This window comes from Diadema antillarum, unplaced genomic scaffold (assembly GCF_040938485.1).
Source record: "Diadema antillarum isolate AM-2024a unplaced genomic scaffold, OU_Dant_1.0 scf00000036, whole genome shotgun sequence".
Lineage (NCBI taxonomy): Eukaryota > Metazoa > Echinodermata > Echinoidea > Diadematoida > Diadematidae > Diadema > Diadema antillarum.
In genome coordinates, this window is record NW_027270925.1 from 746,536 (window position 1) to 770,985 (window position 24,450).

General features: G+C 37.3%; 1 protein-coding gene across 1 annotated transcript in view; it reads left to right on the forward strand.

Moving 5' to 3' along the window:
- The window catches only part of LOC139708469 (Golgi resident protein GCP60-like), a 39,936-nt gene extending 15,486 nt beyond the window's left edge, over nucleotides 1-24,450 (forward strand). Inside the window, exons 2-9 of the mRNA XM_071620424.1 lie at nucleotides 1,341-1,482; nucleotides 5,857-5,997; nucleotides 7,605-7,718; nucleotides 17,557-17,644; nucleotides 19,364-19,523; nucleotides 20,738-20,869; nucleotides 22,069-22,374; nucleotides 24,169-24,450. Coding sequence (XP_071476525.1) covers nucleotides 1,341-1,482; nucleotides 5,857-5,997; nucleotides 7,605-7,718; nucleotides 17,557-17,644; nucleotides 19,364-19,523; nucleotides 20,738-20,869; nucleotides 22,069-22,374; nucleotides 24,169-24,416 — 1,331 coding nt within the window. The 3' untranslated portion in view covers nucleotides 24,417-24,450. The remainder of the gene's footprint in view (nucleotides 1-1,340; nucleotides 1,483-5,856; nucleotides 5,998-7,604; nucleotides 7,719-17,556; nucleotides 17,645-19,363; nucleotides 19,524-20,737; nucleotides 20,870-22,068; nucleotides 22,375-24,168) is intronic.

The following is a 24,450-nucleotide window of genomic DNA, read 5'->3' on the forward strand; positions in this document are numbered from 1 at the left end:
TCTTTGACATATTCATTTGTTGATTTGAGGGACTTTTTTATGTTAAATTGCCACTTGTTATTTTTTCAAGCAGTGCAATCATCTGTCCTAGTCTTATTTTACCAGTACAAATGCTGACACTGTGGCAAATCTAGTCACAAGAGTGACACCAGGGAATAATTTTCCTCCTCAGATTTGATTAGCAATTTCAGGCGATAGACACATAATTCAAATCAATTTCTTGTACACTTCTATTGAAGAAAAGTGCTACACAAAAGGTAATTTGTAAAGCAGTCACGTAAATATTGCATAGCAAATTGCGATGCAATGCCAGGAAAATTATTCCGTGCAAGACCAATAGCCACCTTTGAAATGATATCTCAAGGTCTTTTGTAATCTTCCAACGTCAGCAGTGGTTTTTATGTCTTGTTCTGGCTGTCATCAGAATACTAGTATCATGAGATGTTGATGAAAAACAGAATGTTAGCTGAACTTCATGTGCGCTTTAAGTGTGGGAGAATGCGTCTAGCCGCTGAGAAAATGTCAAAGGTGAATTATTACCCAAATTTTCGCTCAGCAGAACAGTAGCATACGTGGTATGCTGCTTCCCGTCGCTTCTTGTTATAAAGTGATGAAGTGGGGGATTCTCCCCCCCCCCTTATTTTTTTTATTTTATTTTTTGTTTCTGTGTGTGGGAAGATGGAAAAGACCCACTGAATGAGAATTCAATCTGGAAAGAAAGTCATAACTAGTGAGAGTAGTCATCTATTATGGCTTCTTATTGGCACTTTGATAGAAGAGTGAATTGACTGTGGTACTGCATGTGAAATGCTCATCCTATTTTCGTTTTTCACATCCGATGCCACTATCAAATTTCATTCCTTGATTTCTTTTCTGACATGTACATAGTAGAAAGATAGATAGGTAGATAGAAAACGATAGATAATGCATCAAGGGTATATTAATCTTTTCACAGCCCTTTAAAAATAACAAAGGTCAAAACTCTTCCAACAAAGTGTTTTGATCGTTCCTTTTTAAGAACAAATGAAGATATTCTTGGTATCATGTGAAAAGTGAATGATCACAGGAAAGTGAAACCTTTTTAAGAGCATGCAGGATGCTGTGTTTATTTGTTTGGTTGTTTTGTTATTGTTGTTGTTATTGTTTTGTTTTGTTTTGTTTTTAGAGGGGGGGGGGGAGGAAGTGGGCCCTAAATCGAAGATGTGGAGTGATTCTTTTCCTGCAGTGTGTGTGTGTTTGTCATACAAGACATAGATTGAAAATTCGATTTCAACCAAGCTGTCGGCCTGCATATTATTATAAATTGCACTTCTTTTTTGTCGTTCTCTCATCATTCACAGAGTTTGATGGAAAGGCGGTTCATCTTGCCTACAAGGACAAACTGAAGTTGGTTGCATACATCAAACAGATCACATACGGCAAGGTAGACGCCTCCAAGTCGCCCCCTCCTGGGTACCTGGATGTTGTAGGCAGTGACAGAAGGTGAGTATCTGAGATGTGCCCCTGCACGAACTACACGAAAGTGCAATACTAGAAGATGACTACACCACTTACCTCTCAAAAGAGGCGCAACCATAACCACCACATCGAGTAAAGTCTTATGTATTTTTAAGCTGTTATTTTCGCGTACATATATTTTCGCAAATGAGGAAGTGACAGACATTTTTGCGAGATGTTGTATTAGCGAATTGACACTGAGGCTATTGTGATCATACGCTATTACCCTAGCGCGTGGCGACATTTTCACATTTTGTTAAATTCGTGGTCCAACTGTGATTCGAGAAATTCACGAAAATTAAATGCTCGTGAAAATACCAGCTTATACAGTATTATATTGATGGAAGAGCTTTGTAGTATCACAACAATAGCAGAGAATATTAAAACAAAATAGTTCCATGCAATTAGCATTGCATGTGTGGATTGAATGAATGCAGCAATAGTAGTAGAGCACAGCAGTAAAAGACTGAGGAAAATCACACAATCCGTTCAAAAGTTAAACATTTTTGCAGTTTCAGTGCTGCCATTGCTAGGTGAGAAGACTAGTACAGTTTTTGATGGCACATGCATAAAACGATATAAAGAAAATATAAAGAAAATTCAACGTGTTTCGCTTTTCTCGCATAATAAAAGAGCTTTTGACTTGCCTTTTTCAGAAGGCAGGGGGAATAATGCTCAGTAACAAGTTGTGGGAATGTGTGCTTTTCAACAAAAAAAGAAAAAAAATGCAATTTTGTGGATTGTCTTCATATCTCCTTTATATTCTACACATGTGACATCACAAACTGTAGTAGTTTTGTTTTGTTTTTTTCATCCCGTGATTGAGGCACTGAAACTTCAAAAATTCATAACTTTTGAAGGGATTCACATCCGATGCTCCTCAAACTGTCACTGATGTGTTCTACAAATATTACACTGCATTCACTCAATCCGCACATATTTAGGTGAACTTGTCCTTTAAGAAGAGTAATGAATTAGTTTGTGAAGAAGGAGCTCCTGCTAGTTTTCATAATATGGGTCAGTGTAAACATGTGCAGGGTAGAAATATGTTCCAAGATAAACATCAATGTCAAGTGTAAACAGGATATGGAGTGATGAATAGGTTATAAATGAGTATCCGTGGCAGCCTGATTGCAAACATGGAAGGTGCGAGTTTTGCAAAGGTTCAATAATGAGCCTACAAATAGCATGCACGTCACTATAAATCACACATCATGCCACTTTAAAAGTTAGACATGACAGTGTTGTTTATCTTTCCTTTATTTAAAGGCTGATGTCATACTTACCTTTTTTGATACCTGATGATAAGATGATTAAAGCAGAGATTTTTCAAAATGTTACATCATGAATATTATTTCAAGATTGCAGTTCATCAAAGTCACAGGCTTTCATTTACCAAAGATTGTTACTGATCTTAAAGGCATTATTTACCATTTGCAGATGAAACAAAAACCCAGCTTTAGTGCTTCTGAATAATTCTAAATGGCAAGTTAGGGATAGAAACAACCAGTGTAAAAAAGTTAATCAGTATAATCAATGTTAGATATTGTTAAATGTGCAAAATGTGAACAACAGTTATAATAAAATTGTCTCTAGACTAAACCATCTACAGTCATGGTTTGGTGAGAAAAACAGTGATATCTCCGTATATTTTAGGCTGTATTGAAAAATTTTAATATGGTAGGATGTTTTGTGACACAACTGACCTACACATACAGTATGCATCAAATGTGATACCTGGAATATTTTTTACATCACTGCTCCCAATGGTAAACAGTACCTTTAACTCATTGCTCTTGACTTGTGTCTATCATACAAATAATGACATAATAAGATATTGGTCCTGAGAGAGTTTTAAAGTGCCACACAGCTCATTAAATCTTAAAGGGATATTCATGATGCACATGATATACACTATATAATTGTATAACTCAAATTTGTTAATCATACATCAAATGTATGATACTAATGAGTACAATATTATATCAAAGATAATGAAACTTATTTGAGAACACTTCATTTTTTAGTATGACAAGCTCTTGGCAATATTATCATTGGTTTATTCATTCATTGGAAAAGATTTCAGATTTCAGGATGCTTAAATGTGAGTTTGAATGTGTTAAAGCCAGGATTGAGAGTGTGGCATGAAATTGTGCAATATTATACTCTTAATAGGCTTTTTATATCAAGTACAGTACATTATGATTGCATTTGATATAATCTATCATATTTGCCAAGATTATGGCAGCCCCCCCCCCCCTAAACAGTCCTGAGATTACCTAGTTATAAATAGTACGTGTTCAGTGTATCATATTTCTATGGGGGTAGATGTCTTTCTAATATGAATACTGAAGAGAGGATTAGGAATAACCTTCGTTAATGATAAGAGTGTTCGAGTTATTAGTTTTGACTACTCAAGCAATATTACTTGCAGCTAACCATGGCAACAGATCTGTATGTCTGATGAAAACTGTACAGTGGTTGTAAAACGTCTTTGCCATAAATTTGCCATTAATGGGTGAGATGCCAGACGACAGGTCGGCATTATCACCCTGTCTCCGCACATCTAGAGTAAACACATGACCACTTAAAGCTCCGACAGCCTGATTGCGGATGAAGGCAATGTGAAGCGAGTTGAGCACCACGTCGGAGCGTGTTCAGCCCTGTCAGTTGAGCCGAACCAAGCCTCCTTGCATACACATCATCTCATCTGAAATAATCGAAATCCATTCTACATCTTCCTGGCGGCTGCCCCAAGCCGTGTCCAAATTCACAGACCTAGCCATCAGCTTTCATGTTTATTGAAAGAAATATTGTGTGGCATAAGCAGTGAAAAAAGTGTTTGAGTGTTGTTGTTTTGTTTTTTTTAACCGGTAATCTTGATCATTTTTGTGTATTCTGTCTCACAGTTGGACAAACATAACCATCTCAGATCATGCCTCCTAATGACATTTTACCCTCAAAAACAACAAGGAAATCTCTTTGAATGTTTACTTGGTTTCACATGGTGCCATATCCCTTCTCCACATTTCAAATTAGTGGCATAAAGTCAATTATGTGATCTGATCTCATGATGTATTGGCAGACTCAGATGGTCTCATAACACACAGAATCCCATTTTGGTAGGCCTACATGTTACTGATCTATGACACCAAGGTTTGAGCCACTTGATATGTTTGTTACATGAGCTGTTGTTTTGAGTTACTTTCATAGCTCCACTATGGAGACAATGATTCTTATGGGCTCCACTATGGAGACAATGATTCTTATGGGCTCCACTATGGAGACAATGATTCTTATGGGCTCCACTATGGAGACAATGATTCTTATGGGCTCCACTATGGAGACAATGATTCTTATGGGCTCCACTATGGAGACAATGATTCTTATGGGCTCCACTATGGAGACAATGATTCTTATGGGTTCCCTCATGGAGATATTTCAGTTGTAAGCTCCTATGTATGCATTGCTAGTTTTTTTAATGATTATAATTTTTTTTATTTAAATATCAGAATTTGTTGGGGCAAATTATTGCTAATCAGGCCTCATGTTTTTTTGTAAAGTAATGACAATAACCTGGTTTGTGTAAACACCTTGTAGAAGGGTTTAGGCAAGAGTGCAAAATTCATGTTATTCATGACAAAATATTTTCTAATATACTGATATTCATCGAATCTCAACTTCGTTATTCTGGCCTAACTCAACCATCAAAGAGATGTTGACCAGAATTCTTAAAGGTAATTTAAATTCAGTTCATGGATTATGCAAATTTTGTCAATGTAAATACGGAGCGTGTACAGATGTACACCACAGAATATCTAAGTATAATGAATGCCCACTGAGACAGACAAGTGGAAAGTATGCCTATGCCTATGCATTGTGCAAAGTGTATGTCTGTCTCTTTGTCTGTCTGTCTGTCTGTCTGTCTGGCAGGTCTGTCCTTCCTTTTTTATATCTTTTGTATTAGTGACTTTTATCTTGTTTGAAAGAGTGAACTAAAACTCTTTTGTACTCATACTTGATCTCTCTTTCCTGCTCTCTTTCTCTCCTCTCTATCTGTCTGTCTATCTGTCTGTCTATCTATCTATCTGTCTATCTGTCTATCTAGATCTATCTATCTATTTATCTATCTATCTATCTATCTATCTATCTATCTATCTATCTATCTATCTATCTATCTATCTATTTTATATCTACCTATCTACCTCATTCTTTCTCACCATGTTTATCTCTATCCGTCTCCATTTCACCATTCCAGACAGAATATCTGTCATTTGATTATTTACAGATTAATGCATCTCTGACCATCTCCCCCCCCCTTCCCCCTTTTCATTCTTTTCTCCCTTTTTCCTGTCAAAGACGAGAATGGGAAGCACTTGGCGACTTGAGTAAGGACGACTCCAAGCTCGAATTCTGCCGGCTTCTCGACAGCCGCTGTCCGCAGGTTCGGCCGTACATTGAGGCCCACCGGAGGGAGAAGGAGGAACAGGAGAGGAAGAGGTAAACAACTCAAATCCGAGGAACAATAGAAATTATTAAGTGATAGTCGTTTGTCTTGCAACATCCCGTTGCAATGCTTCCCATTCTTGAAGTCACTCTAGCCAGAAGTAATCCCTACTTCTGGCTAGAGTGACTTCTTTTAATGCCCTGTAGATTGCCAGGATGAATTACATTTAAAGATGTCATCCCTGAACCGTACAGCATGTCATAAGATGAACAGTGATGCAACAGAATATTGTCCAGCAAGTTTGTGATCAATCTGTGAGCTTCCTCAATTATTAATATTTCCTCAATTACTGTTAGACGCCAAATATTTCACGAGGTTTTCATTTTCCAGAATTTCGCGAGTCAGGTGCTATTCACAAATTTTACATGCCATGTTAGTCTAAATTGGTGTGTTATTTTGCCACTAATGACTACTCTTTTTTTAAAATTAATCAATTAATTAATTAATATTTTTTTTTTTTTGGGGGGGGGGGAGGAAAGGACTTGATAAGAACATTGAATAATAAGTGACAGATAAGAAGGTAGAGGGAAGCCCCTACACCCCTCCCCCCCCCCCCCCCAACACCCCCACCATGCCACCTCTGGTATTGATGGAAGAGCAGGAATAGGAGTAATGGCAAGACTCTTGTATTTAATTGCAAAACATCTCTTCAGGCCATGATGAGAGAAAATTTCTTCACTGCGAGCGGAAATTCTCTGATGAAAAGGTCTTCGAGTGAGGAACAGACACGTGTATTTGTCAACAAGCTGTGGTGCAGACACTTAAAGTGAATGTCAGTTATTCACAGCTCAAAATGTCAGGGTGCATCCAAGGACAGAGCTAAAAAATAAGGGATGGAAGTGTTATTGATGGGTGCGCTCTCAGCAGTGCTAACGATTAGAGCACGGCTTGTTGTGTCAATGGTGTAGTTTTTTTAACATATGAAACCTTGCTCCGTGCATGATTGAAGTCATTGATTACTAAATGTGATTGCAAGATCATTTGAGAAAATGCTGTCATTTTGCGGACCTTGGCCAATGCATTAATTCCCCATAGGCTATCATTGTTTGTGGCCGTGCAATAATACACTGTATTCTGTCTTGTCTGTCGCGCGAACTCTTGTTGAGTGCCCACATGCTTGCTACGGTAAAGTGCGCAAACTCTTGTTGTTACAATTCACAAGTGTGCAAACATCTTGCCAGCTTCCCCTTTTTCAGTGCGGAGTCAACTTCAAAGACTAGTAGAAGTATGGAACTTTTGTACAGTTTATGCCTTCTCTAGATAATCGGTAGATGATAATAATCATATTGAATGGCTTTGATTCATGTAATACATGGGAATATTGCACTTCATAAGGCCAATATTCCCAGGTCTCCCATTCATCGCCTTGCAATATCATATAACTAAACCATAAAACAAACTAAATATTTGCTTGTTTTTATTTTCGCACTGGTTTCATGTTGCTTGAAATGGGCAAAAATGTTCACTTTTATGGTATTCAGACTGTACAGAGGTGTTTTCGTAAGGCTCAACGGAGCTACGAAATCAATGAGAGCAGAGAAAAGATTTGAATGAGTTTACATACAAATTTATCTCTCTGTTTTGTCTTCATTCGTAAAAGGAGAGAAGAGGAGGAAAGATTGAGAAGGGAAGAAGAGGAGAGAGAACGACAAAGGTTAGAAGAAGAGAAGAGGAGATTAGAGGAGGAGGAGAGGCAGAAGGAAGAGCAACAAAGGTAACCCATTTTTCCTTCCTCTATTTCTTTATGTTCTGTGATATGTATCAGGTAAAAGTGGCCGAAATGTTCCCATACTTTGAAAGATTCAGGGCCACCCATGCTATATTTCCATAGAGACTTTTATAATTTTGTTGTTTGTTTGTTGTTGCCATTACCACTCTGTCAGAAATCAATGAAAGTTTATAATTATAGTGTGTTGAGCCTCAAATATGCACATCATGCAAACCTCAACACATGGCAATCTTGAAGAGAGAAAGCATCTTTCTTTCTTTCTTTTTGAAATATCATATGATATACTTGAGTAACGTTTAAGATTATGTACTTTGAATTGCGACAATTTCTTGTACCCTCCCCCCCCAAAAAAAAAGAAGAAAAAAAGATATTCATTTTCACATCTTAATTTGAACAGTGACTTTGATGAACGTTAATGATTTCACTATCAAAACACAGTAAGGTTTGCTGACATGTGTCTCCTTAGGGCTTTAAAAATCTTATTTGTGGATTGTGTCATTTCAGGAATGAAGAGTCATCTAAATCCATTGCCAAGCTTGTCCCTATGTGATTTTTTTTTCCCGGGGGGGGGGCAGGTAGAAATGAGATATGGGAATCTTGAGAGTACGCTAAGCCAGATATGCACATCGATACAGCTGCTGTCAGTTTGTCTCCCCTCACTCGACATGAAATTTACAATTCACACCGAAAGTGGCACGGCGAGAATCGTGCCTCACCGCGCTGTTGGCATTTGGGAGTTATGGTTAGCCATGACTTGCATCCACAAAGAGAATGATGATATAAACTTCATCCCCAGATATCTTGACGGCAAGCTTTAATGGTCTGCGCATTAAATAGCGGGATTCCTTCAATGTTATGAGTCAGGAAACTATAAAAACCAAGGGGAAAAAAAAACCCCACATGTCTAGGAAGAGAAAACTTGATGACAGTGAGAGAACCAGCGGATGACTTTTATTCTGAGTGCATTTTTCTTACTAAAACAGCCATTTTGCAGTGGTTGGCCTTAGAATTTCAGCAGCTTGAGATACAACAACAGTGACATTTGAGTATCCTATGAAAGATACTTTCAGTGTGTAATCAGCAAAGAAATGATTTTTCTCAGAGTGGCATTCATGTGTCATGATATGACCTTTTCTGTGTACACATGGTTTTATTACGATATATGTTGAAGATTTCTGACTATTTTGTATGAAAAAAATGGTTTGAGGCAAAAAGCCATGCGTTTGAGGAAAATGTGATGCTTTAACTTTGCAGTTGTACTAAAATACCAGCACATGTGTGCATACACTCATAGAAGCATACAAGGTATGCACATGTACACACACACACACACACACACTCTCTTACTAATTCATGTGTTCTGCCATACATTGTCTTGATGGTCACTCAACTTGCAATAATTACAGTACTATAATCACTATTTCACCTGTGCAATAGAACAGAAAAGTCATTCCTCCTGCAAACTTTTATATTGGTCATGGTCTTACAATACCCTATAGAAGAAGAAGAAGAAGAAGAAAAAGAAGAAGAAGAAAAAAGAAAGAACAAAGCCCAACTTGTGCATTTTCAGATGTGTGCATTCACATGATAGCGAAATCGTGCTTTCTTTCTTTTTTGCCAGTTAAAAACATTGTTCTACGAGCAACTGCAGTTTGTGTAATGAAGCAATGTTAATTATTTACAAACCTGTAAGCTCTTTCCACATATCAATCTATTTTCTCTTGTAAACCACGTCATCTACGTGCTATTACGGAGAATTCATTCATGGCATCGTGGTTTTATGACTTCTCCAATTTCCGTGACTGAAAGCTTGTGTACTGGTGTGACTGTGTAAATGCCATTAGGACTACAGCTCATTACTCTTCAGCATTTAACATTTACATACGAAATCAACTATTTATGTGTGTGTTTTTTTTAAATTTTCATTAGCTGATTGATTGATTGATTTGATTATTATTTCTTGTCATTCATTCAATCAATTACATTTTTTTTTCTTTCAATCATTGAATATATTGTTCTGTTGATTATTCCATTGTAAATTTACTACTATGCAGATATCTCTATGTACTCTATCTTTGCAGAATAAACATTTTGTATCTGTTAGTGGGGGATATGATGTGCACAGAATCCTCATTTGTTTGCATTGAAATTTCTATTTCATGTGGCATGATAAGAATGTGTATTATGATACTTGAAGAGACACAACCATTTGTCAAAGCGTACTATAAACATTACACAGATTTAGATAAATTTCTCACTGGCAGTGATAATGTGCTGGACACTGATTGCCTTTCTCCAGCCTCGTACCTCTTCAACAATACAATAACCCTGATTTTTCCTTGTTAATATTCATCTCCACTGTTATGCAGTCACAAGTACCGTAATCAGTACTAATCACTAAATTTTCTTTTTGGTGGTTGAGTACCATAAGATTTATCATCATTGTAATTGTCCTTGTTGGATGATTTGTAATGGAGAATGTAGATTTCTTGTGATATTTTTGTGGCCATTTAGTTCCTGTGTAAATATTTCAGTGATTTCATGCATTTTGTTATGTATTATCAGTAATTCAGCTTCATCTTGCCACTCATACTTCTTATTTGATAAATCACATGAAAAGTGACACACTGTATGTGTCAGTGGTAAGGTGTCATTTTCAAGCATGTTATTGTGGAAACTGATTGAAAACAATAACAACTGAACTTGAATACACCATCTGGAATAGTAAAGTTAATTTTTTCAGGATACAACATTCTGTACAGAAATGTAGCTTTATAGCCCCCTGTGGGCCATTTTCTCAAAATTTGATAACTATTACCTGGTATGTATCACAGTTTCGCCTCTGATAGGACTAACTTTTGGAGTTGGGTGTTACAATGTCTTTGCTTTCTTCATGCGTATGTATGTATGTGTGTGTGTGTGTGTATGTGTGTATGTGATCGTGAAGTAAGCCTAGAGATTTCTTCAAAGTATTGTCTTTTCGTGTACCATGTTCGCATGCCCGGCTTAGTTGGTAAATTGTCAACTTTGCATATTTTGCTCAAACGCACGACCACACACATACTGATTTTATAAAAGTTGCAGTATGCCACAATACACTAAAAATGTCACCAGTGCATTATTCCTTTCCTCACACATATAGTCTGGTAGGAATGGGGGGTCCCCATGCACCCCCCGAACACATTTTTTTAACTTACTTTTTTGTAACCCTTAGGGTGTCTAGTTAATGAATTTTTTTGTTCCCAAGAAAAATTTGTGTCCCATGGGGGTCATTGGCGGCCATCTTGGCAGCCATCTTGGATTTTCAGGGAAAATCATTATCTTCCATAACTTTTGAACTACACAACATAAAATTATAAATAAAGCACTTCTGCAGGGTAAACGTGACACGAGGAATCGATTGCAATGGTTATTTACATGATTAAAGCAAGTCTGAAACAAGAAAAGCCTAAAAACATGCAAATTTTGGTGTCATTTTCACCGAAAACTACCCAAATAGATTAACTTTTGAATTACACAACATACAGGGACAAATAAAACAGTAATTCAGAGTTAATATGGCATGAGGAATCGTTTGAGAGAGTTATTTACATGATTAAAGCAAGTTACATACAAGAAAAGTCCAAACATGTGAGGAAAACCAGTGTCGTTTACTCTAGAAATATTCCCAAGTAGTCTATATACATACATACATGACAATCTCATATCTCCTAAGAGTAAACTAACCTCTTTTTCTTAACAGTCTGGTAGGAATGGGGATGGGGGGTCCCATGCACCCTCCTTTTTGTATCCCTTCGGGTGTCTACTTGATTCTTTTTGTCTCTAAGTGAAAATCGTGTCACATGGGGGTCATTGGCAGCCATCTTAGATTTGCGAGGAAAATCATTAATTTCTATAACTTTTGAACTTTCCAACATACAAGGACAAATAAATAATTTCTCCCGGGTAAATTTGGCATGAGGAATGGATTGACATTGTTATCTACATGATTAAAACAATTATGATACGTGAAAAATCCAAACATGCGAATAAAAAAACAGTGTTGTTTGCTCTGCCCAAATAGTCCATATACATACATGACAATTATATACCTCATATGATTGACTAACCACTAAAGTCTTAATAGTCTTGTAGGAATGGGGGATCCTCATGCACCCTAAATTTTTGTATCCCTTATGGTGTCTATTTGATGGTGGGTTTTTTTTGTTTCCAAGTAAAAATCGTGTCGGGGGGGGGGGGGGGGGGGAGTCATTGGCGGCCATTTTTTATTTGAGAGGAAAATCAGTAAATTCTGTAACTTTTGAATTTCACAACATACAGGGATAAATATAACATTTCCTTCAGGGTAACTGTATCATGAGGAATCGATTGAGATGGTTATTTATATGATTAAAGCAAGTTTGATACAAAAAGTCCAAAATACGAAAAATTTGGTGTCATTTACACTGTAGAGTACCCAAAATCCGTATACATACATGACAAACTACTTCACAAAAGTGACTTGGCACTTTGTCTTTAGATCAAAGCTCAAATATGGTGTTTTGTATATAAAAAAAAATGCAACAATGCAACTCCAAGCATTTTGACGCCTCACTTGTTGAAATCAAATGAAAAATGTAAGCAAGATGGCAATTCATTTGCAGATACCCCTAAAAAAGCAGATCGAAAGAGGTGAACATACAAATTTTGATCACAACATGTGAAAGTGACTAATCGACAAAATTCAAACCTAAAATGTAATTGAACACTTTTTGTGTGCATCTTCTATTTCATATAATTTTGTATTTGAAGAGTTTGAGTAAGTGTATTTTCATAAAGGAAATCACTGTACCAAAATGCTCTGTCGGTTTCACCAATTTAGGTGTCAGATTGTTATCATTAAAACTTATTTAAGATTAAGTTAAAATGGTTCATTCAAACGTATTTGTTTAAAGCCTTCCTGTCTGAAAGTAAACATATGAAAATCACTTGACAGTCAGAAATCCTCTCTCTCTCTCTCTCTATGACTTTAATTTGTCTAACATATTCTTAATTCTCATCCTATGCAATTATACAAACCACAGATTCGGTAAGCGATAATATGTTAACTTTTGGTTTTACACTTCTGGTAATTTCCAGTCATCATCAAAACGATCATTGTAATCAATGTCTGGCTCCTCCTCTTCATCCTCCTCCGTCTACGGAGTAACTTTCTGAAGCAAGTCAATGAGGGAAGTGGGAAGGATAGGGCCACTTGACCACACCGGATCCATGATACCGAAGGCTGTCTTATGCCACCTTTGTCCAGGATTAAAGATGTAGCGCACCAGAAGATTGGCTAGTCAAATCGCTTGAAGATGGCAAGGTGGTACCCATGGTTCACACATTGAAAGTGTGAAATAAGGTTGCCTCTGCCAGGTGGGAGCAAGGAGAAATCCACCTTGGATTTGGTCATCAGTTGCTCGCCCTCTCCCACCATCTGTTTTAGCATGATGCTGCGAACGCCATTATAATAGACTTCTCCGGGCCTCGCTATACATTTTAGGCATGTGAATGCCTCAATGTCATCTGTCACCTCTGGCTCCACAAACCACCCATCACCAAGATTTGTGAGGAAAAAAACACTCAACTTGGCATATTGTAAAGTCATATTCTAAGATTTTAGTAGTGTTTATTATGATATAATACTGAGCAACTTATTAGATTTCAGTAAAATACTTCTGAAATCATGATATCAAACAACTCTCACCTGAATGCTATGTGGTATATGGGGTGGCTTTTGTAGATTCTTTAGGGGTCCAACTTTTCCCAACCCATTAAGGCACTTTAATTGTTACATCTTCCGCGGTAAACAAATACAGTCCAGGTATTTTGGTATACAGTATATGAGCTCCCGTTGATTCTATATAAATGCAAGTTAATTGACACTGACAACCTGGCAATACGTGACATTCCGTTTATTAAGAAAGATACTAATATACATTGTAGAATGGATTAAGCATGGACCAAGGGGATCAAGAAAATGTGTGTCTGGATTCCTCACCAAAGCTACCTTGTACCCAAACTTAGCAGCGCACTTGAGGTAGAGCACGACCCTGGTGTCCGTCTCCTTATACTGGTTAGACAGTCACTCATGGATATCGCGCCATTGTCTCTTTGAACATATCATTGTGTAAACAAAAGTAATGTAACAGAAATCACATTCTCTGAAGCTTAAGTGATTCCTGTTGCATTCTTTTTGTTCACCTAATTATTCATCCCAGGAGACAATAACCTCTATCCATGAGCTGCCGTCTAACCATGCAGGAGAAGGACACCAGGGTAGCGCTCTACCTCGAGTATTCCACTATTAAGCTTGGGTACAGAGCAGCTGTGGTAAGGACACCAGACACAGACATTTTCTTGATCTTCTTGCACCATGCTTACTCCGTCACCCTCACTATCCTCCTTGATAAATGGACTGTCGAGCATTGCCAGATTGTGAATGTCGTTGAACAGGCATACAGAATCAAAGGGAGCTGGCTACTGTACCACAATACTTGGACGACATGTGTTTACAGGGGAAGATGTAACAAGTGCCTTCAAGAGTAGGGGGCAAAGTCGGACCCTGAATCTACAAAGCCACCCCATGTACCATACAGCATTCAGGAGAGAGTAGTTTGACATTATAATCTCTGCAATATTTTACTGAAATGTGGTAAATTGTTCAATATTACATTATAATGAACACTGCTGAAATCTTACAACATGACTTTAAAATGTGCCAATGTTTTTTTCCCCCACTTAAACCTTGGAGATGGGTGGTCTGTAGAGCCAATAAGAGGTGACAGACGACATTGGAGCATTCACATGCCTAATGTATGACCATAAGAGGTGGAGAAGTCTATTTACAACAGCATCATGCAAAGCAGATGATGGAAGAGGGCGAACAAATGACGACAAACTCCAATGTGGATTTCTTCATGCTCATATACACCTTGCAGAGACAACCTTATCCCACACATTAAATGTGTGACCCATCGCCTTGCCATCTTAAAGAGAGCTGACCAACCAATCGTCTGGTGCTCTGTATATGACTCCTTTGATTCTGGGCAAGGACGGCAGAAGGTAGCCTTTGTTATGATGGAGCCAGTGTGGTCAAGTCGCCCTATCTTTCCGACTTCCCTCATTGACTTGCTTCAGAAAATTACTGAGGAAATGAAAGAGGATGAAGAAGAGAGGCCACAAATTGATTACAATGATTGTTTTGATGATGACTACTGGTATAGAAATTAAAGAAGTGTGAAATGAAAACCTGATATATCGCATAACCGCTTCTGTGGTTTGTACAGTTACACAGGATGAGCATTCAGAATACTTTTTAAGAAAAGTGAAGTCATATTGTGTTACTTTATATTTTTTCAATATACGTTAATTCCATACTTCATGAAAAGCATATACACATGTCACAGATGTTAAAATATGTAGATGATGACTGGCGGCGGAGGGAACATACCCAATGTTCCACCCGAAGGGTTTGAAATGCTATTGAGGGAGGTTATAAGTGCGGTGCGGTCCTAGGCCTTAATTCTGTCATTTGTCACGTGGAAATGTTTTCCCATGGGAGAATATTACATGAATGTTCGCCCATGGGCGAACATAATGAATGTACTTCCATCACGTGACTGTGTTCAGCCAATCACTAATCGGTATGTGACTAACCCTTTCAAAATATCATTATGTCTTTTGATAATAGCTTGAATATTGCGTCTTGTATCAGATACTTTTAACAGAATTCGAAAGGAAACTGATAATTCCAATCAATGTGAACTTGAATTGAATGCATACAGGATGTAAGCACAAAAGCGATTCATATGCAAATATTTCTAAATTAAAGTAGCAGCAATCCACATTGATATACAGTCCCTATTCACAGGCTAGATTTCCGGCTGTCAAATGAAATGTTTCTCTTTTTGTTTTCGGACAATATACTTTAAACAAATACATTTGAATGAACTGCTTTTTTAACCTGAGAATAAATGAAACCATTTTGGCATCTAAATTTTTGAAATCGGCTCGACATTTTGACACAGTGATTGTTTCCTTGAATATATCCTAACTCAAACTCGTTTTAAATATAAAATGAAACGAAATTGAATGCGCACAAAGAGTGTTAAATTTCAGTTCAAGTTTTATCTTTGTCCATTAGTCACTTTTAAGTGTTGTGATCAACATTATTATCATGTGTCACCTCTTTTTAAGGGTATTTGCATATGAATTACCACAGTGCTTACATTCTTATTCTATTTCACCAAGTGAGGGGTGACAATGCTTGAAATTAATTTTCTCTTCAGATTCTATTTAATGTTTTTGATACAAAACAAAAAAGGCCTATTTGGGCAATGATCTAAAGACAGAGTTGTTAGTCACTTTTGTGAGGTATGCAATTTGTCATGTATGTAGCATGAAATATTTGGGCCATTTCCAGAGTAACAACACTTAATTTTTTTCATTTTTGGGACATTTCTTGTATGAAATTTGCTTTCATCATCTAAATGACAATCTCAATTGATTCCTCATGCTGTGTTTCGTCTGAAGAAATGTTTTATTTGTCCCTATATGTTGTGTATAGTTCAAAAGTTGAACTATTTGGGTACTTTTCAGTGTAACCGATACAGAATTTTTCATATTTTGGACTTTTCTTGTATCAAGCATTTCTTAATAATGTAAATAACCATCTCAATCGATTCCTCATGTCACATTTACCCTAAAAAATGTTTTATTTTTCCTTGTATGTTGGAAACTTATGATAACTAATGATTTTCCTCGCAAATCCAAGATGGCTGCCAATGACCCCCATGTGTCATGATTTTCACTTGGAGACAAAAAAAAATCAAATAGACATCCTAAGGGATACAAAAAGGAGGGTGCACGGCCCCCCCTTTCCTACCAGACTGTTAAAAAGAGGTAAGTTTACTCTTAGGAGGTATGAGATTGTCATGTATATAATGTATATAGACTACTTGGGAATATTTCTAGAGTAAACGACACTGGTTTTCCTCGCATGTTTGGACTTTTCTTGTATGTTACTTGCTTTAATCATGTAAATAACCCTCTCAAACGATTCATCATGCCGTATTAACTCTGAATTACTGTTTTATTTGTCCCTGTATGTTGTGCAATTCAAAAGTTAAAATATTTGGGTAGTTTTCGGTGAAAATGACACCAAAATTTGCATGTTTTTAGGCTTTTCTTGTTTCAAACTTGCTTTAATCATGTAAATAACCATTGCAATCGATTACTCGTGTCATGTTTGCCCTGCAGAAGTGCTTTATTTATAATTTTATGTTGTGTAGTTCAAAAGTTATGGAAGATAATGATTTTCCCTGAAAATCCAAGATGGCTGCCAAGATGGCCGCCAATGACCCCCATGGGACACGAATTTTTCTTGGGAACAAAAAAATTCATTAACTAGACACCCTAAGGGTTACAAAAAAGTAAGTTAAAAAAATGTGTTCGGGGGGTGCATGGGGACCCCCCATTCCTACCAGACTAATATATTACATCACAGCAAATCTTGCAATTATCTGTGCAACTTTTCTGTACGTGCATTTCTAGAATAAATGCCTTTTTAAACAGTAACATGGTTTTAAAAGGCAGAATGTGTGAAAGTGGTCATGTTTTCCGGTGTCAGAATGTTGTGGCACACAGGTAGTTTACACCGTGGCACACAGAGAATTAGCAAACATTGAAAACAGCAGGTTGGCCAATGTCGTATTATAATTGCAGAAGCTGTGCTCAGTATGTACTCTGGTGCAAAGTGACGATGCAAGCAGCTGTGTGTGTTTTTTTGTCTTCCTCCCAGGTTACAATTCAAAGAGGCAATATTCCAGCAGCTGGAGCCACAGCTCCGCCCACTCGCTGCCCAGCAACACCCGCACAATCCTCAGCAGGTAAGTGGAGAAACAGTTCAAAGTGAGACTTTGGCCCACGAGCATGTTAATTATGACTAAAATGAGAAAAGATGAAAGTGATAAATCAGTGAAAACTTGGGCTAAATATGATGGGCGACTTCGAAAAGACATTAGGTGTGTGTTGAGTATAACAGTAAATCAACCAATATTGCGATGGCCTTTAATAAGGAATGCTAAGAAAAATTTATAGGAGCACACGTTTATTTTTCTCTTTGAATATGATCCCTTCGTATATGTCACACATACACCCACCCACACGCACACACACACACACACACATGCACACGCTTAGTTATATCCCCTATTTTTTTTTTTTTTTAGATCACAGTAGAGATGTATAATATACTGTAAAATGAGGAATGTTCACGTGCATATTAATTTCGCAAATTTGCAAGAGCCAAGATTCACGACATTAAAATGCACATGAAAGCTCTTGTCTATATATTGTATGCATTGAATGCCAATGGCAATTCACAGAAATTTTATGCTGTGAATATGGCAGATAGTACCAATTCGCAAGAATTTCATGCCGTGAATATATCGTGTTTTACAATATATGTTCGTCCCATAATGCCATTCAATACAGAGTAATCTGTCTCTTATGATATGTAAATGTATATGCATAGCCATGTTTTTTAGCCCTTTGTTGTACAGAGAGCTCAAGGTGCAATTCCATACCATGAGTAAATCTGCTTTTGAATGATGAATAAGATTAACTTTGATGAAAGAGTAAAAAATGTGTGCATGCATTTCTTATGTCAGAGCAAAATGTGTGAATTCATTGATGTGATAGGTCCAAACTATAAATGTCTCATAAAGTATCATTTCTGGCTATGATGACTCCAAATTTTTCTTCACTTTGAACTGAAATCATATGTTGAGAGATCTTTTATGATTCTGAGCCAGAAGATTGTTAAAGAGAGAACAAATGTTCACAGACAATCATGAGATTTTGCATCCACTGGAAACTCATTACAACAGATGCCACCTATCTATTTTTCAAGTGCCATTTACCAAGAAATGTCAACGCAAGTGTCCATTACTGGAGGTTATTTTTGGTTTCCTTTTTCATAAATTCTGTAATTCAAAGCATGTCTTCAGAATGGTTTACTCAGTGAGAGGTATTTGAGTTTTCATAATGGAAAAACCTGAAAGCATTTATGTAACTGGTCTATTCATAAGTGTATGTGCCACTTATGAATAAAGATTTCTGGACGAGTGCAAATAAAGAAAGAGAGGATGTAGGATGTGCTCATAATGAATTCAGAAGCATACCTTGCTGAATGAGTCTACTCAGAATTAAAGAAATCAAAATCGAAATGATTTTTTTTCATTGGGTGTAAATGTGTAGTGAATTCCCACCCATTTTGCAAGATACGGGTTAGTAGTCAACTATGCGATAAGTTTCATGTCAATGTAGATTGCAGTTTATATGAATGTAGGGCACAATTTTTTTTTAAAACAATGTATGTACATGTAATTACACAGATTCAGATGTTTTTGTTAATGTGTATGTGTTATACTACTGGATATGTAGTTCAGAAAAAAGTTAAATTTGATACTGCACACATTTTTTCAGTGGAGGAAAAATGTTGTATCTTGTGTTAGCTGCCAACGTTTTTTCTTGGCAAAATTGTTCAAAATTGTGCCTTTATGTCACAACATTTTTTTTTGTTTCCCTTTATATACCACACACAGCAACAAGTTTTTCTACAACAGCTACAAGAGCACTACTACCAGCAGTATATGCAGCAGCTGTACCAGCAGCAACAGCAACAGCAACAACATCCCAATCAACACAACCACCAGCAACAAGTGCAGCTCAGCCACTCTCGGCCAACAATGGAAAACACGACAGGTATGTTTACTGTCTGCTCAGCTCACCCCTTGGTGGAAATCATGTCATATCCCAGGATGAAGAAAACAGGTGCATAGATCCATAGTCCCCTGGGGGGGATCAATATTCAAACCGAAGAATAAGAACACATGGTTTGAGATTTCCTGTTGTGGGCGCTGCGATTGTATAAAAATGATGTGTCATTTTTTTCTGTTTTCTCAATTTCTCGTTTTAATGGCAGATCATTCAATTTCAGTTTAGGTATGTTAACAGCTATGACGTCCTGCTGGAACAGATCAGTATATCTGTGTGTGTGTGTATATGTATATATTTGTTTGGTTTTGGTTTTGTTTTGTTTTGTTTTTTTAAATCAAGGCACTACACTTTGGTGTTTTTGCCCCCTATCTGGCAAGGATGATCCTAAAATTCTTCACTTTGACCTGAAGTTCTCTGTTGAGAAGAAAGTCTTGAATCTGAGCCAGAGGATATCAACACTCAAGTGCAGATTTAATGATGTTGTAATATCATGAGAGAATGCAGCCTTAGTTTGTTCTATAATGTACATTACATTCTAATATACTTTTGATCATTCAGGTTAGCAGAAATTTATGCACAGTATGAAAACTTGGGGAAGCAATTCATGCTAATAACAGGGCTAGGTGGAACCAGCTGTAATGATTACTTTAGTGTGTGTTTCGTGAAAACTTTCTAAATATGGCTAAGATTTGAAGCGGATTTGTTTTCTAGTTCAAATAGGAATCTGACACATGTGCTCTTTGCTGTATCCTATGTAGAGTTGTAAAGTAGCAACAAAGTATTAAGTGTGTGATTCTGTCATGATCTTCTCTTAAAAAGTTGAGGGGAAAGTTTTAGTCCTTACTTCTAAATACCCAGCATTCATGTTTGCCATGTCTTGATAGCTTTGTCTCATAAAAATCCTCTGAATGGTTACTTGCAATCTTACAAGATTTGAAATAACTTGTTGTATGATAGGAATGTAATAAGTGAAAGAGGAATGAAATGTGACAAACAAAGTTTAAACTTTGAAGCATCACAGTAAATTGTCTTTAGCCTTTAAAAAGTTTCTGAAATGCTTTTTTAGGACACTATTTCATTGTTTATCCTGCTGTTATTGTACTTTATGAGAAAGTTGCTGTGTGTCTGTATGTATAGGAATTGTCATTGCTGATTTTAACTGTTGGTTTGTTGCAATTTTCATGTGATGTTATTTCCAGAGGGTGTACCAGCCCAAGACGGCACAGCTGGCAGTGTGCTAGCGCAAGATCTCCACAACCTGCATCTGGGCGATCAGGATAATGCTGCCCCTCCCAATGGAGATGTCAACACAATACCCCTCAACAGTGATGGTATGTTGAATCCGTGTGGATAATGACTCTCCAAAAATACCACCAGTGTTCTCACTGACCAAAGCACCTTACTGTTTAGACGTCTGTTTAACTCTTTATGTGCCACGTTCGCACGTCCGACTCAGTCGACGGCGTGCCAACTTCGCATATTCTGTTCAAAAGCACCAATCCGCACAATCCAATCGATAAATCGCCAAATGCCGCGGTACAATGAAAGCGTTTCTCGCGCTTCCATTCCTCTCACATATAGTTTGCATTTCATGTAGTGATTGATTATCAAGAGGTGTACTCTACTGGATTTGAGAGTAATTTCTAAGTTTCTGTCACTGTTTTGTGTGCAAAAGTCATGCCTTTGCAGTTATGTAGCTACTAGTCATGTGAAAGAAAAACAGTAATAGATTTGCCGTACAATAATACATCAAAGCAAAGCTTGGCATTTTCTCTACAACTTTTAATACTCACTATATGTCCAGATCAACAGAAATCTATTGAAGTTACATAGACTTGAAAAACAGAATGTTTTCTCAAAGCATGAAACTGTTAGTGTCTCAGAATAATGTGGCACAAAGGGGGGTGTCCACCCTGGCAAATGAAGAGTTATAGTCAGACAGTGCTTTGAGAGCTTGGTTATAAAGCATTTTCACTGTACACAAGTGTGATGTGAAGATTTTTTTTTTTTAAAGTATAAGCTATAAGTTATTTGTGCTTATGTTTGAAATGATCATTTCATTTTTGCAATTATGGAAATACTCGTTATTTGTATTGTGAAAATTGAGTTATTTTAATAGCAAGGCTGGTTTGTATATGTAATGCTCGAAACTTAGATGTACAGAAAGTAAGAAAATGCTTGTATTTTGCCCCTTGAAGAGATGTAAAAGAATTCTGAAGACTTCCAGTAAGAAGCATTTAAGCTTGAAGGCATGGAACATATTTCTTGGCATAAAGGGACTGTATGTTACACATTTAATTCACTAATGACATACAGCCCTTCCAAATTATTTGCCAAGCATCTGATATTATAAGAATCATTATTATAGCAATCAGATAGTATGAGTAGCATGTAATGGCATTTTACTATTTTGCAGTCACTATTCTTCAATTTGTGTTATTGCATGACTCCTGTTGAGTGATTTTGTCTATCTCTCTATCTACCTATCTATCAATTAACTTATTTACTCATTTTTTGTTTCTTTCCTCAGAGGAGCAATATCCAGTCATATCCAAGGCATCATGCTGGACGCGGAAAAACATCAAGGAGTTTAAGAAGGAGCTTGCCACAGAGAAGGAATCTGTGATCAAGGTCGGGCACGGAGAGACGGTCACGGTCCGGGTGCCCACCCATCAGGAGGGCAAGTATATCTTCTGGGAGTTTGCCACGGACAGCTACGACATCGGCTTCGGGCTCTACTTCGAGTGGACCGAGTCGGACAGCAACGCCATCAGCGTGCACGTCAGCGACTCCAGCGAGGAAGAAGAGGAGTTTGAGGATGAGGAAGGGGAAATCGGTAGGTTTGCTGCGAGTGTCAGGATCTGAAGCTTGAAGACCAATTTCACACCAAGTGCAAGTTTACTCCTAAAGGGGCATTCCAGACGATTTTCATAATTTCACATCGTGTAGTACATAAATCGACAGCTCCATTATATAGATTTGTGGAATTTATTGTGGTCCTTGAGCAGAGAAACCAATACTCTGAAGAATCTTAAACAAATTACACTGAACAGTGTTGATGACACAGGAGCGTCACATATTTCAGAATTGTAGCAGTGTAATTCCATTACAATACTGCTTGCTTAACAAGTTCACCTGTATAAAATGTATGCATGCCTTCTTCTTTAAAGGAAGTACAATGTGGATTGAGTGAAAGCAGCAACATTTGTAGAACACATCAGTGAAAGTTTGAGGAAAATTGGACAATCGATGCAAAAGTTATGAATTTTTAAAGTTTTGTTGCTGGAACCGCTGGATGAGGAGACTACCAAAGGTTATGACGTATGAGTGGACAACAATATAAAGAAAATATAAAGAAAATTTCGCAAAAATTTATTTTTCATGAAAATTACAAATTCCACCAAATTGATACTGACATATGTTAAGGGTAGCAATTATTCCCCCTGCTTTCTGAAAGCGGTTAGTCAAGTGCTCTTTCATAATGCTAGAAAAGTGAAATTTTGTTGAATTTCCTTTATATTTTCTTTGAATTGTTGTCCACTCATACGTCATAACCTCTAGTAGTCTCCTCATCCAGCGGTTCCTACACCAAAACTTTAAAAATTCATAACTTTTGCATCGATTGTCCGATTTTCCTCAAATTTTCACTGATGTGTTCTACTAATGTTGCTGCTATCACTCAATCCACATTGCTTTTTGGGTTTACGTTCCCTTTAATTCTGCTTCCTTGAACCCCAACTCATGCATTCTTGTGGTGACCCTGCCATGTCATCATCCTTGTTCATTGCAGTTTGTTATAAATTTTGAACACATTCTTATTCCTCCCCCAATCACTATGAATTCTGAAACTCTGTACTCAGTATAGATAATTTATAGTTCAAATGTAAGAGTCTGAAAATCATCTGGAGGTCTCCTTTAATGGGATGAAACCGAAATAAATGTAACAATATTAGTAGAAATGAAGTTTGAGGAAAATTGGACAATGCCTTTCAAAAGTTATGAATTTTTAAAGTTTTGGTGCCGCCATCACTGGATGAGAAGACTACTGCAGTTTGTGACGTCACTACAGGACAATGATACAAAGAAAGTATTAAAAGAGAATTCTACATATTGTCTTTTTTCTAGCATAAGAAGGGAGCACTTAACTTACCTCTTTCAGAAAGCAGGGGAAATAATATTACCTGTAACATATTTCAGTAACAAGTCGAGGGAATGTGTACTTTCATAAAAAATGATTTGTGTGTGTGTGTGTGTGTGTGTGTGTGTGATATTGTCTTTATATTTTTTGTTTATCATTGTCCTGCAGTGATGTCACAAACTGTTGTAGTCTTTGATCCAGTGGTGGCAGCACCAAAACTACACAAATTCATAATTTTTGTGCAGATTTGTCCAATATTCCTCAAATTTCAGTGATATATTGTACTAATCTGTAATATTCACTCAATTCAAATGCATATTTGGATTTCATTCCCCTTTTATAGATTTTAAGAGATTTAGATTTCGAGGTTCCCTCAAAAAAAGATGCCAAATAAAGGCATGGAATTTGACCGACTCACATGCTTTCACTGAATAGTGAAAATGTCATACTCCTAGCATACCAGTAATCGGATGTTCATTCTTAATGTTTTAGGTAAAGGTGATGTGGAGCGGGGAAGTAAGGATCGTGGTCCCCCCATGGATGAAATCATCCCCATCTACCGCCGTGACTGCCACCAGGAGGTGTATGCCGGCAGCCACAAGTACCCCGGGCGGGGCATCTACCTGCTCAAATTCGACAACTCCTACTCGCTCTTCAGATCCAAGACGCTCTACTACCGCGTCTACTACACGCGGGACACGCAGCCCGGGAGAACGCCGCCTGATGCCGTCGAGAGTTAGGAACAATGATGAAGAAATGTCTCTTACATGATTG